The sequence below is a fragment of the Nomascus leucogenys genome, chromosome 6 (assembly GCF_006542625.1).
Source record: "Nomascus leucogenys isolate Asia chromosome 6, Asia_NLE_v1, whole genome shotgun sequence".
Lineage (NCBI taxonomy): Eukaryota > Metazoa > Chordata > Mammalia > Primates > Hylobatidae > Nomascus > Nomascus leucogenys.
This window is the reverse complement of record NC_044386.1, coordinates 92,709,934-92,723,157: the sequence shown is the minus strand read 5'-3', so window position 1 is coordinate 92,723,157 and position 13,224 is coordinate 92,709,934. Positions and strand designations below refer to the sequence as shown.

General features: G+C 57.4%; 1 protein-coding gene across 1 annotated transcript in view; it reads left to right on the top strand.

The window, feature by feature from the left end:
• The window catches only part of HCN4 (hyperpolarization activated cyclic nucleotide gated potassium channel 4), a 46,926-nt gene extending 34,014 nt beyond the window's left edge, over positions 1-12,912 (top strand). Inside the window, exons 3-8 of the mRNA XM_030813827.1 lie at positions 3,026-3,187; positions 5,550-5,768; positions 9,805-9,951; positions 10,054-10,294; positions 10,996-11,160; positions 11,301-12,912. Coding sequence (XP_030669687.1) covers positions 3,026-3,187; positions 5,550-5,768; positions 9,805-9,951; positions 10,054-10,294; positions 10,996-11,160; positions 11,301-12,769 — 2,403 coding nt within the window. The 3' untranslated portion in view covers positions 12,770-12,912. The remainder of the gene's footprint in view (positions 1-3,025; positions 3,188-5,549; positions 5,769-9,804; positions 9,952-10,053; positions 10,295-10,995; positions 11,161-11,300) is intronic.
• The last annotated feature ends 312 nt before the right edge of the window (positions 12,913-13,224 follow it).

The following is a 13,224-nucleotide window of genomic DNA, read 5'->3' as shown; positions in this document are numbered from 1 at the left end:
CTCGGCCATGTGCCTCGGGGAGGCTGCCGTCCTGCCCCCACGGGCTCCCGTCTGTGCCTCCAGTACCCTTGGCCTCCTGCGCATCTTTCCTGTCTGTGGCAGAGGGCTGGGTTCTGAAGGTTGGTGTCTCAGTCAGCTCAGGCTGCGACAACATAAACACCAAGAGGCTGGGGGGCTGAAATAACAAATACTACTTCCCACAGCTCTGGAGGCTGGCAGTCTGGGTTGAGAGTGCCAGCATGGGGGCTTCTGGTGAGGCCTTTTTTTTTCTGACTTATAGACAGCTGCCTTCTCCCTGTGCCCTCACAGGACAAAGAGAGATCGTCTCTGTCTGGTCTCTTTTTATAAGGGCACTCATCCCACTCATAAGGGTGCCAACTTCATGACCTGATGACCTTCCGAAGGCCTCATTTCCAAATGCCAGCACCTCGAGGGTTAGGAATTCAACATAGGAATTTGGGAGGGACACAAAGGTGCAGTGCCTAGCAGCTGGGAAGTGAAGGAGCTTAATAATAATGGCCCCACCCTTGCATCTCTGATGGGTGTGCAGAGAGCACTTTGCTAGCTAGTTTAATTCACAAGCAACCTTGTAAAACAGGGGGCAGATGTCTAGCTTGTTTGAGGGGGTGGCTGAGTTGTGGTGGTGGGGAGGCAGGTGCGGAGGATGGCCGGCTCTGAGACTGTGAATGGTGCTGTGTCACTCGCCCTCCCCAAACCCCTGGTGTCTTAGCTCAGACACCAGGGGGTTGGGTGAGCTGGGGAGCTAGTGGCATCCTGGTCAACCAAGACATAGAACGGTTAGGATTTGCCCAGGGTCACAGACATGTCACATTCACCTAAGTGTTAAGGAGGCAAAGGTGGGATCTTCCCCCCCGGCTGGTTCTGGGGGCTCTGGTGCTCAGGGATCTGCTGGGGAGAGCCTCACGGTCTCAGGATACAGGTGCCTGAACACGACCAGCCACAGAAAATGGACCAGAGACCCCAGATTCATAATCAGATCTGCTCTGCGTCCCAGACCCAGGCCCCAGCCCAGCCACAGACTGTCCTGCTCTCCAGGACCCACCATTCCTTCCAGGCCATGGCAGATGCTGAGCAGTGTCAGCTTAGCCAGGATCTCAAACGCTGACAGCCCCAGAGCTGGTCTGTGCCCCAGTGGTACTGGGCTGCAGGGCACACAGCATTGTCTACACCATCACAGTGTGCAGGGCCTGGGGAGGCGAGAAGCTGGCAAGTCCCGCCTGGCCTTGGACCCAGCTTGCTGTGTGAATCTGGGCATGTCATTCAGCCACTTTGGGTTTGAGTTGTTTTATCCACAAAATGGAACTACTGAGAGCTACCCTTTCCTCACTAGGTCAATCTGACAATCTAATATGGTGGCTACAGGCCTCAGAATCGGGCAGACCTGGCTACAACATCTGGCCTTGCCACTGCCACCATGACCTTGGGCAAGTTCCTGTACTTCTCTGAGCCTTGGTATAAAACAGATGAACAATATCTTCAGCAAAGGATTTTTGTGAGTTTAAATAGAGGATGGCTGTGGAATTTCATGTCCACAGTCAGGTGTGGCACTTTTGTTCCCTCTGTCACCAGGGCCCCAGGGAAATGATGGGACAAGCTTAAGCTACCAGACCCCATGAGCCTTTCACTGTCCACTTCATCCTGGAAAGACTCCGAGCTTTGTAGCTGGAACCTTCAGGGTCATTCCCTTGATGGGGGCCACAGGTGGGGGTGACTGCAGGTGATGAGCTGTGGACAAAAAGTGTTCATCTTTGGTCACTAGTATCAGAACATCCTGCCACTAGCTACAGGGCTGTAGCTGGAAGACCAGTAGACAGGGGCTGACATATCTAGGCTCTGCCTGTTTGGGCCTAGTTTCCACATCCGAAATGGGCTTAAACTAGGTCTCTGTGGCATTTGACCCAAACCCCCCTCCAAGAGGGGTGTCTTTGCCTGGGAATAGTATGGAGGGATGAGAATGGGGGCTGGGTGGCTAGACCCACTCCAAAGTCTCCCAGGCCACAGAAGCAAGGCCAGAGCTTCCAGAGACTTTCCTCTAGACTTGCCTCCACCTCTCCATCCCCCACTGCCCTGTCACCAAGGGGACCCCAGCATGGTAGCTTTGGGAAGAGGGGGAGCTGGGATATGCCCACCTTGGCCCTGTCCAGCTACACTGCAGCCCCCCACTCCGAGCTGCAGGAGTACAGAGGGGCTGGTGGCAGTGGGCTGGGGTCGAGGGTGCTGTAAAGGAGAACATTATCCCCAAATACATATTAACCAATCAGGAAGATTAATTATTAATAACAACTTATCAATTAATAATGGTTTGTAATTTATTGAACACTCCTCTACCCATTACTAAGCACTTTATATGTATAATTTAGACATTTTGACAACCCACTCAGATAAGAATTTTTATCACCATTTTCCAGATGAGAAAACATGATCAGAGAGGTACAAGGTTACACAGCTAGGAACTGGGTAGGACCTGGGCTTGGGATCAAGGTCTGCCTGAACTTGGGGCCTGTGAGCCTGTGCCGCTTCCTCTGCAGTTCCGTGGCTACCCTGTGTGAGTCTTGAGAATTTAGTGATAGATTTAGGGAAACACACCCCTGGCATGTCTGTAGACTTTTGGTTCCCTGAGGAGCCTCAGGCTGGCAGGCTTTTCTCCCTGGTATCCTCACACCCCAGGCAAGCTGAGAAAGTGGCTTCTCTGCCCACTTCTGGGCTGCATGGGGCTCTAGGTGTCCTTCCACATGTCCTGGATGGCTAGACCTTTCAGGAAGAACCCCCATCTGTGCAGATGCCAGGAGATGTCCCTCTGGGACCCTGCAGCCTATAGTCTTCCTCTTCCAAGGCCTAGACTGATGCTTTCCCATCCCACCCCCAGCCTGGACTTGCACCGAGTCGGTGCCCTGCAGAGTCAAGGCAGAGCAGTGCCCACCAGCAGCTCCAGGGCAGGGAAAGTGGCCGCTGGCCCTCCTGGCCGCTCACCTATCCCAGCCAGTTTCTCCTCCTCTGCTGGCAGATCTTCCACATGACCTACGACCTGGCCAGCGCCGTAGTGCGCATCGTGAACCTCATCGGCATGATGCTCCTGCTCTGCCACTGGGACGGCTGCCTGCAGTTCCTGGTACCCATGCTACAGGACTTCCCTGATGACTGCTGGGTGTCCATCAACAACATGGTGGTGAGTGCGCCCAGCCCGGTCCTCTCTCTGGGCCATAGGCAGGCTCTCCAGAGGTAGGGAGGCAAGATGTGGACTTGGAACTTCTGAGTTCCAGCATGTGGGACCCTGAGTGCTGCCCGGCACTGAGGGGCACATAGCTCTACCCAGTACAGGCCCAATCGCTTGCTGCCAGTCCAGGAATCCATTCACAGCTCTGAGTTGGGAGCTGGTACCTCCACCTTCTCACAGCCTCAATTGCAACTGGGAGCCTCAGTATTTCGTCTTGATTTTACCCAGGGAGACTAAGACCTGGGCGGCCTCGGGTTGTATCAGGTGTGGCAATGCTGGGCTGGCAGCTCCTGGCCTCCTGCCTCTGTCCCTTAGAAGCCAAGTCCTTAAAAGCTGAGCCTGAGGCTGGGTGCAGTGGTTCATACCAGTAATCCCAATGCTTTAGGAGGCCGAGGCAGGAGGATCCCTTCAGCCCAGGAATTGTAAACCAGCCTGAGCAGCATAGGGAGACCCCTGACTTCAACAAATAAATAAAATTGATTTTTAAAAAATTAGCCGGGTATAGTGGCAAGCACAGGTGTCCCGGCTATACAGGAGGATCCCTTGAGCTCGCTTGCACTTCAGCCTGGGTGACAGAGCAAGGTCCTGTCTCAAAATGAATAAATAAATAAAAATAAAAAACAAAAAGCTGAGCCCAAGAAAACAGACGCCTTCAAGGGTACTATTTGCAGCCCACGCAGACTCCCAGATCATACGTGGTCATTTTCTACTCCAACAGCAGAGCTGGGCTGCCCTGACCCCCCAACATATACTGATCCCAGGTGGAGTCCCAATAGGGAGGGCAGGCAGGATGGAGCCTGCCCCACCCTATCCCTCCAACCTTGCGAGTGGGTCAGGGTGGGTGAGAGAAGTTGAATTTGGGGCCTCGGAAGCCATAGGGCAGAGTTTCCAGTCCCCCTGTGGATGAAGTGGGCTCCAGGCAGGACAGAAGACACGCTGGATCTATGAGCCTTTCTGTGTCTCTGGTGAACCCCTGCCTCTCCCAGGCTCCCTCCCAGTTAGTTTGGTTTGTTCTGAAGGCAAATTCCCAGGACCCCAGGGGAGGAAAAATCAGCTTTGAAGAGGTGAAAGAGACCCTGAGGCATCTTTCAGCATCAAACAGGCCTTTACAAAACAGCCTTTTGATGAGCTAAGTGTAAATGAATCGGCCATATGGATTGAATTCCCTGTTCCCAGAGGCTCAGCAGTAAAGGCCGGAAGCCCTGATGACTGGAGGCCGCTGGGGGCCTGCCCCTGTTCCCCAAGGCTGGGAACCCAGGTCTCTTCCACACCTGGGGATGAGCCCTCCTGGTCCCCACTCCAGTCTAGACTGAGCCATCAGACCCAAGGAGCCAGCTCAGCTCTGTTCAGGGCAGTCTGGCTGACCTTGAGTATGGCTCGAGGCTCACGGGCTCCCGCGCCTTCCCCTGGGGGCTGGGCCTCTGGCAGGTGCTCTGTGGGCCTGGGTAGGTTTCTGCACTGTGGCTCATGCATCTGCCCTGTGAGCAGAAAGACACCAGGGAGGTGGCCGGTGCTGGCATTCGTCTGGTTCAACTGGCCCTCATCTGGGGCAATGTCCTCTCTATGTGAGGGTGGCAGGCCCACACATGCACTAAATTCAAGAGATGGCCCTTCCGATCCCAGTGTTCCCACGCTGAGCCTTCCTCGAGACACCTACCGGCTTCATAGACAAAAATAGCCAAGAGCTTCCCTCCTCCTGTCCCCACGCCTTGTGTGTTCCAGAGAGTCTGCCTTGGGGGTAGTGGGAGGAGAACTGGTGGCCGCAGCCCTAGCAGAGGTGGGCAGGGTTCATACAGGAGGCCCGTTAGCTCACAGCTTTAACTTTTGCTCATCCAAAATGAGGACAGTGTTTTTCGGCTCAGTCTGCCAGAGCTTGTCCCCCCAAGGGAAGCATATCTGGTTTTATAATTGAGGTCAGTGGGGAAATGGGCTTCACTTGGCAGCTGTTTAGGGGGTTGGAGGGGTGGAGCTGTTTTAGCGAGGGAAGGACAGTGAGGTGGCTCAGCCTGGGGCCTTTGCTACCCAGCCAGGAGGCTCCAAGCTGCCCCATGGGGGCTGGGCCATGCTGGCTCCCATACTTTTACTGGGGCTTCCAGTCTGATCCCTGCCCCCATTGCAAGAGGAAAGCACAAGAGGAGGGCTTGTGGAGGCACAGGCTGCCTCTCACCCAAGGCTTTCGGCCAACAGCAAGGTTAGGGAGCCCTGGGCCCAGCCACTGAGAAAGTTTGAGGTGAGGAGGTGGCAGGGCCTTTTCTTGCTAGTGAGAAGGGCCTTCCCTCTCATCCACTGTCCCCACCCATCCGTCTGTCCACAGAACAACTCCTGGGGGAAGCAGTACTCCTACGCGCTCTTCAAGGCCATGAGCCACATGCTGTGCATCGGCTACGGGCGGCAGGCGCCCGTGGGCATGTCCGACGTCTGGCTCACCATGCTCAGCATGATCGTGGGTGCCACCTGCTACGCCATGTTCATCGGCCACGCCACTGCCCTCATCCAGTCCCTGGACTCCTCCCGGCGCCAGTACCAGGAAAAGGTAGGTCTACCCAGGGAGGACCCGCACATTGGTCCCTCCCAAGAGGGAGCACAGGCCACCAGCCAGTGGGCCCCCAGCAGGAACCGCCCCCTGCTCCCACCCCACAGGATCAGAACTCCCAGTGTGAGGGAAGAGCAGGAGGAGGGGGACACTTCTGAGACGAGAAGAGTTTCAGCTCCCTGGCCTGGCACCTCCACATGTCTTTTTATCTGTGCCCACCTTCCCTGTCTCCGGTGTCACTGGGGCCTGTGGCTCCTGGCTGAGGCCCTGTGCCCTCCATGCTGCTCCAGTAGGCATTTGACAGTCACCACACCCTTCCTGGCTGCTCACTCGTTCTCCAGGACCGCACTCTCACGGTGTTCCTCCTGCCCCTCTGGCCAGTCCCCCGCCCCCCTTTGCTGGCTTCTCTTCCCAGTCACTGCCACTGGAGTCCCCAGCAGCCCGGGCCTCGCCCCTGACCCTCCCTCTGTCTGGGGCCCCAGTGCTGTGGTTTCACCACCCAGGCCCACAGGCTCTGTGCCCATCTTTGCATAGTGGGGCCTGCACAGCATCAGCAGCCCCACCTCATCTGTCAGCTCCAGGTGGTTTATTTCATCCCTCTCTGGACACCCCACGCCCCTCATGTCTGTAATGAGAAGTCTGCCCTTTCTTCTCTATTCCAAGCCTCTGCTCTTCCCAGATGCCCAGGCCAGCGACTAGGAGCCATCCCTGACCTCTCTCTGTCATCAATGCCTACCTCAAAGCCGCAGCTCCTTCTCTGCATCCCAACCACCCTCCCCCATCACCAGCTTCATCTCTCCCTGGGGTCTCAACAGCAGCCCCCTCACCACAGAGAATGAGTCCTGTGGCCTGGAGTCAGGCCACCTGGGTCCTACCCCAGCTTCTCTGCTGCTGAGCTCTGTTTGAGCGTGGGCCTGTGCCTCCACAGCGTGAGGCCCCGTTTCCTCATCTGCAGGGTGGGGGTGGTACTGGGCGTCAGGCCGTGGGGGTTGCAAGTAAGATCCCCTGTGTTTATCAGCTAAGCAGGTTCTGCCCTGGCACCTTCCACTGCACGCGTCACACAGCAGTTGGAGCGGCATCTAAAGCACATCAAGCCTCATGCTCTGCTTAAAACTCTTCAGGGACTTCACGTTGCTCTGAAGATGTAGATTAACTCCTAAGCATGTTTTCCCAGCCCGGCATTTGAGGAGCATAACCAGGGCTCTGCCCTCATGCTCAGCTCCTGCCCTGGGCCTCGCACCCTTTATTTCAGCCTGACCAGACTTCTCTCCCCACGCCTGCTCCTGCCACGGGGCCCAGACACGGGCTTTCACCCTCAACTCTCCTCCCCGCTCTCCACCTGACACCCTCTCCATGTCCAGCTTCAGCACTTGGAGAAGCCTTCTATGACGTGGCCAGCCCCGCACCCGTCATGCGACCCCATGGCACCCTCTCCTCCTCTCCTCCTTCACCACACTCGGCGCTCTGGTGATGATTTAATTAACCATAGGCAGCCATCTGTTTAACAAATCCACCTTCCCTCTCCAGGCCACGGCTCCATGAGAGGAGGACCCAGTATGTCGTTTTCCGTTTTATGCCCCATGCCTGGCACACAGTAGGGTCAGCATTTGTGGATTCATTGCCTGCCTGCCTGTCCCAGGCACTGTCCTTTGGTGGGATGACTGACAGGTGGTGGCCACCCAGGTGTGGAGGTCCAGGTCCCATGATGCCAAGAAGAGAGCTCAGGAGAGCCTGCAGAGCTGGGAGGGAAGGAGAGCTCACCCTGGGGAGGCAGAGGAAGGAGAAGGTGGAAGAGAATTCCAGGCCAGGCATCAGGATGAGGATGAGCATAGGGGTGGTGGCAGAGAAATTAGCCTGGCTAGAACACAGGGTCCTAGGTTAGAAGGGAGCAGACGGGAAGGGAGGTAGAGAAGGCATCGAGCTACAAAGATCAGGGCTTAGTCCAGGCCCAGGTGAGGGATCGTTCTGGAGCCAGCACCAGGGCCCAGCCTGTGACTGGGGTGGGGCTCAGCATGTGAGTGGGGTCCAAGGGCTCAGTGTGTGACCAAGGCTAGGGTTTAGTCTGGAGTCAAGATCAGGGATTAGTTTTAAAAAAGCATCTGGGGATGGGCGCTGTGGCTCACGCCTGTAATCCCAGCACTTTGGGAGGCCGAGGCGGGCAGATCACCTGAGGTCAAGAGTCCATGACCAGCCTGGCCAACATGGTGAAACTTCATCTCTACTAAAAGTAAAAAAAAAATTAGCTGGGCGTGGTGGTGCACACCTGTAGTCCCAGCTACTCAGGGAGGCTGAGGCAGGAGAATCGCCTGAACCCAGGAGGCGGAGGTTGCAGCGAGCCAAGATTGCACCACTGCACTCCAGCCTGGGCAACAGAGGGAGACTCCATCTCAAAAAAAAAAAAAAAAAAGAAAGAAAAAGAAAAAGCGTCTGGGAGGCTGGGCATGATGGCTCATGCCTGCAATCCCAGCACTTTGAGAGGCTGAGGCAAGCTGATTTCTTGAGCCCAGGAGTTCAAGACCAGCCTGGGCAACATAGCAAAATCCTGTCTGTACTAAAAATACAAAAACTAGCCAGGCGTGGTGGCATGTGCCTATAGTGCCAGCTGTTGAGGAGGCTGAGATGGGAGAATCGCTTGAGCCCAGGAGGTTGAGGCTGCAGTGAGCTGTGTTCACATCACTGCACTCCAGTCTAGGCGACACAACGAGACCCTGTCTTAACAAAAAAATAAATAAATAAATAAAAAGAAAAAAAGAAAAGAAAATGCATCAGAGTTTATTTTAGGGCCAGAGTCAAGGCATCTGTGGCTTTTCATTTGAGACCTTAAAATGTTTATCCTTTGGCTAATATCTAAGTCTGCCCAATAAATTTCTCTTAAATGTCTTCCCTCCTCTCCATCCCCACGTCTGTCTCTCACCTGGACAACTTCAGCCTTTTAACTCCTGCCCCATGTCCAGACCCTGCCTCCCCACCCCTACCTGTTCTCTAGGGGTCAGGGGAGGGACTCTCTAAAACACAGCTCCAGGTATTCCAGCTGCCTCCGCCCCTGTAACCAGCCAGGAAGTCACCGTCCCCTGGGACTTTGCATAACTTGGAGCAGTCAGAGGCCAGGGTGGCTGGAAGTTTAGGAAATGTCATTTCTCAGCCCTCATTTGCCCGTGGGTGTTTCTGTGCAGCAGTTGTGCGTTCCCACCTCTTTGGAGCACACATAGATGCAAACAGGCTGCCCCATTTCTGATTGCTGCTGGGGTGATAGGGACTTCTTCTACTTCCCATCCAGGAGGAGTCTGTTGTTGCCTAATCAATACCTCCCATCCCTCGTCCTGCTCTTGAGAATCCCACTGTCCACCCACAATCTAGGATGGTGGGAGCAACGTCCACTCCTCTCAGCGAGGGTAGGCAGGATCGTTTCTTATTTGTTTGAGCCCCAGGGTCTGAGGCTCACAAATCTTTTGTACCCGAGCCTCTATTTGAAGGTCCCCTCAAATTAGTCTACCCTGCTTTTCCCTTGCCTGGAGTTGCTCTCAATGAAATGACCCGGGGTCTCAGCTGAGGCCATGTTTGGATTCATAGCATCAAGCAGCCAGGCATCCTTGCTTCTGCCTCTGAGCATTCTGATCCATTGCAGCCTCACCTCCTGACTGTGCCAGTTGTCACTGCTGGGAGGAAACAGCTTCTTTCCCCAAAGAGTCGGTGAGGCCTCCCTGTCCCCAGTGTAACATTCCAAGGAAACATGATCGACTTCCCTGGAGATACAGTTGATGTCCTGTCACTGGGCTTTGGACATTCCCTGCTGCCCTCACCCACCTCCTTAGTATTGAACACAGTGAGTGCTGTGGGGGCCTCTCCTCCATGCCAAGCAGCTGGGAGCCCGGGCAGTTGTTCTGAGCACAGTGAGGTCATTTCCACACTGTAGACCTGAGATCTCAAAGAAACAAGTTTAGCCAGGAAATCCCCCAGGGTGGGTGCCCGGATGTGGTGCCTGCTGAGGTGGTGGGGCTGGCTGCGTGGAGCTGACGCCCCCTTCTCCCGGCCTCAGTATAAGCAGGTGGAGCAGTACATGTCCTTCCACAAGCTCCCGCCTGACACCCGGCAGCGCATCCACGACTACTACGAGCACCGCTACCAGGGCAAGATGTTCGACGAGGAGAGCATCCTGGGCGAGCTGAGCGAGCCCTTGCGGGAGGTGAGCTGTGCGGCGGCCCGGCGGGGAGGGGAGCCAGGCCTTCCTGGCAGCCAGCTCCCCTCACCTCCTCCTTCCCGTGTCCCAATCCACCCCGTCCGGCAGGAGATCATCAACTTTAACTGCCGGAAGCTGGTGGCCTCCATGCCACTGTTTGCCAACGCGGACCCTAACTTCGTGACATCCATGCTGACCAAGCTGCGTTTCGAGGTCTTCCAGCCTGGGGACTACATCATCCGGGAAGGCACCATTGGCAAGAAGATGTACTTCATCCAGCACGGCGTGGTCAGCGTGCTCACCAAGGGCAACAAGGAGACCAAGCTGGCCGACGGCTCCTACTTTGGAGGTGAGGCAGCCCTGGGCCCTGGGGGACAGGGCAGCTGCTCCCAGGGGCTGGGCTGGGGAGACACTAATGGGACAGAGGCAGTGAGCACCCTTCATGGCCACAGCCTGGAGGGAGGTGTCTGTGAGCCCAGGGTAAGGGTGTCTTAGTCAGTCTGGGCTCTTGTAACAAAAGTGCCATAGACTGGGTGGCTTGTAAACCACAGGAATGTATGTGTCATGGTTCTGGAGGCTGGCCATCTGAGCTGAGGGGGCCAGCATGGTCGGGGCTGGTGAGGGCCCTCTTCTGGGCTGCACTGCTGACTTCTCGCTGTGTCCTCACGTGGCAGAAGGAGGATGAGCCAGCTCCCCGGCCTCCTCCTGAAAGGGCACTAATTCCATCCACAAGGGCTCCACCCTCGTGATCTAATCACTTCCCTAGGCCTCACCTCCGAATACCATCATGCTGGGATTAGGGGTTCAACATACACATTTTGGGGGAACACATTCAGTCCAGAGCAGAGGGTATGTTCCAAAGATGGGGAAGACTGTCCAGCCCCCATTTGGTGGGGAAGAGGCATCCAATGTGGCCACAGTCTGGGGGCAGGGCCTTGTGAGCCTGCCAAGGCTTCTGTGCCAGGCAGTCAGGGCCAAGGTCAGGGTGGGCAGTTCCCGTGGCCCGGGCGGGCAGTGCGTGCCTCGCTCTGAGTCCTGATGCTCTGGCAGAGATCTGCCTGCTGACCCGGGGCCGGCGCACAGCCAGCGTAAGGGCTGACACCTACTGCCGCCTCTACTCGCTGAGCGTGGACAACTTCAATGAGGTGCTGGAGGAGTACCCCATGATGCGAAGGGCCTTCGAGACCGTGGCGCTGGACCGCCTGGACCGCATCGGTGAGGGGGAGGGGCCACAGGCGGGGCAGGTAGGGGGCGTCGGGGGGAGGAGGGCAGGGCTCCTCTATGCCCAAGCCAGGTCTGCACCTGATCTCCTTCCCCGCTCTGCCCTGAGTGCCTGCTCTTGTTCTGTGGCCCAGGCAAGAAGAACTCCATCCTCCTCCACAAAGTCCAGCACGATCTCAACTCTGGCGTCTTCAACTACCAGGAGAATGAGATCATCCAGCAGATTGTGCAGCATGACCGGGAGATGGCCCACTGCGCGCACCGCGTCCAGGCTGCTGCCTCTGCCACCCCAACCCCCACGCCCGTCATCTGGACCCCACTGATCCAGGCACCACTGCAGGCTGCGGCTGCCACCACTTCTGTGGCCATAGCCCTCACCCACCACCCTCGCCTGCCTGCTGCCATCTTCCGCCCTCCCCCAGGATCTGGGCTGGGCAACCTCGGCGCCGGGCAGACGCCAAGGCACCTGAAACGGCTGCAGTCCCTGATCCCTTCTGCGCTGGGCTCCGCCTCGCCCGCCAGCAGCCCGTCCCAGGTGGACACGCCGTCTTCATCCTCCTTCCACATCCAACAGCTGGCTGGATTCTCTGCCCCCGCCGGACTGAGCCCACTCCTGCCCTCATCCAGCTCTTCCCCACCCCCCGGGGCCTGTGGCTCCCCCTCGGCTCCCACACCATCAGCCGGCACAGCTGCCACCACCATAGCCGGGTTTGGCCACTTCCACAAGGCGCTGGGTGGCTCCCTGTCCTCCTCCGACTCTCCCCTGCTCACCCCGCTGCAGCCAGGCGCCCGCTCCCCGCAGGCTGCCCAGCCACCTCCCCCGCCACCCGGGGCCCGGGGAGGCCTGGGACTCCCGGAGCACTTCCTGCCACCCCCACCCTCATCCAGATCCCCGTCATCTAGCCCCGGGCAGCTGGGCCAGCCTCCTGGGGAGTTGTCCCTAGGTCTGGCCACTGGCCCACCAAGCACGCCAGAGACACCCCCACGGCAGCCTGAGCCGCCATCCCTTGTGGCAGGGGCCTCTGGGGGGGCTTCCCCTGTAGGCTTTACTCCCCGAGGAGGTCTCAGCCCCCCTGGCCACAGCCCAGGCCCCCCAAGAACCTTCCCAAGTGCCCCGCCCCGGGCCTCTGGCTCCCACGGATCCTTACTCCTGCCACCTGCATCCAGCCCCCCACCGCCCCAGGTCCCCCAGCGCCGGGGCACGCCCCCCCTCACCCCCGGCCGCCTCACCCAGGACCTCAAGCTCATCTCCGCGTCTCAGCCAGCCCTGCCTCAGGACGGGGCGCAGACTCTCCGCAGAGCCTCCCCGCACTCCTCAGGGGAGTCCATGGCTGCCTTCCCGCTCTTCCCCAGGGCTGGGGGTGGCAGCGGGGGCAGTGGGAGCAGCGGAGGCCTTGGTCCCCCTGGGAGGCCCTATGGTGCCATCCCCGGCCAGCACGTCACTCTGCCTCGGAAGACATCCTCAGGTTCTTTGCCACCCCCTCTGTCTTTGTTTGGGGCAAGAGCCACCTCTTCTGGGGGGCCCCCTCTGACTGCTGGACCCCAGAGGGAACCTGGGGCCAGGCCTGAGCCAGTGCGCTCCAAACTGCCGTCCAATCTATGAGCTGGGCCCTTCCTTCCCTCTTCTTTCTTCTTTTCTCTCCCTTCCTTCTTCCTTCAGGTTTAACTGTGATTAGGAGATATACCAATAACAGTAATAATTATTTAAAAAACCACACACACCAGAAAAACAAAAGACAGCAGAAAATAACCAGGTATTCTTAGAGCTATAGATTTTTGGTCACTTGCTTTTATAGACTATTTTAATACTCAGCACTAGAGGGAGGGAGCGGGAGGGAGGAGGGAGCAGGCAGGTCCCAAATGCAAAAGCCAGAGAAAGGCAGATGGGGTCTCCGGGGCTGGGTAGGGGTGGGGGTGGCCAGTGTTGGCGGTTCTTAGAGCAGATGTGTCATTGTGTTCATTTAGAGAAACAGCTGCCATCAGCCCCTTAGCTGTAACTTGGAGCTCCACTCTGCCCCCAGAAAGGGGCTGCCCTGGGGTGTGCCCTGGGGAGCCTCA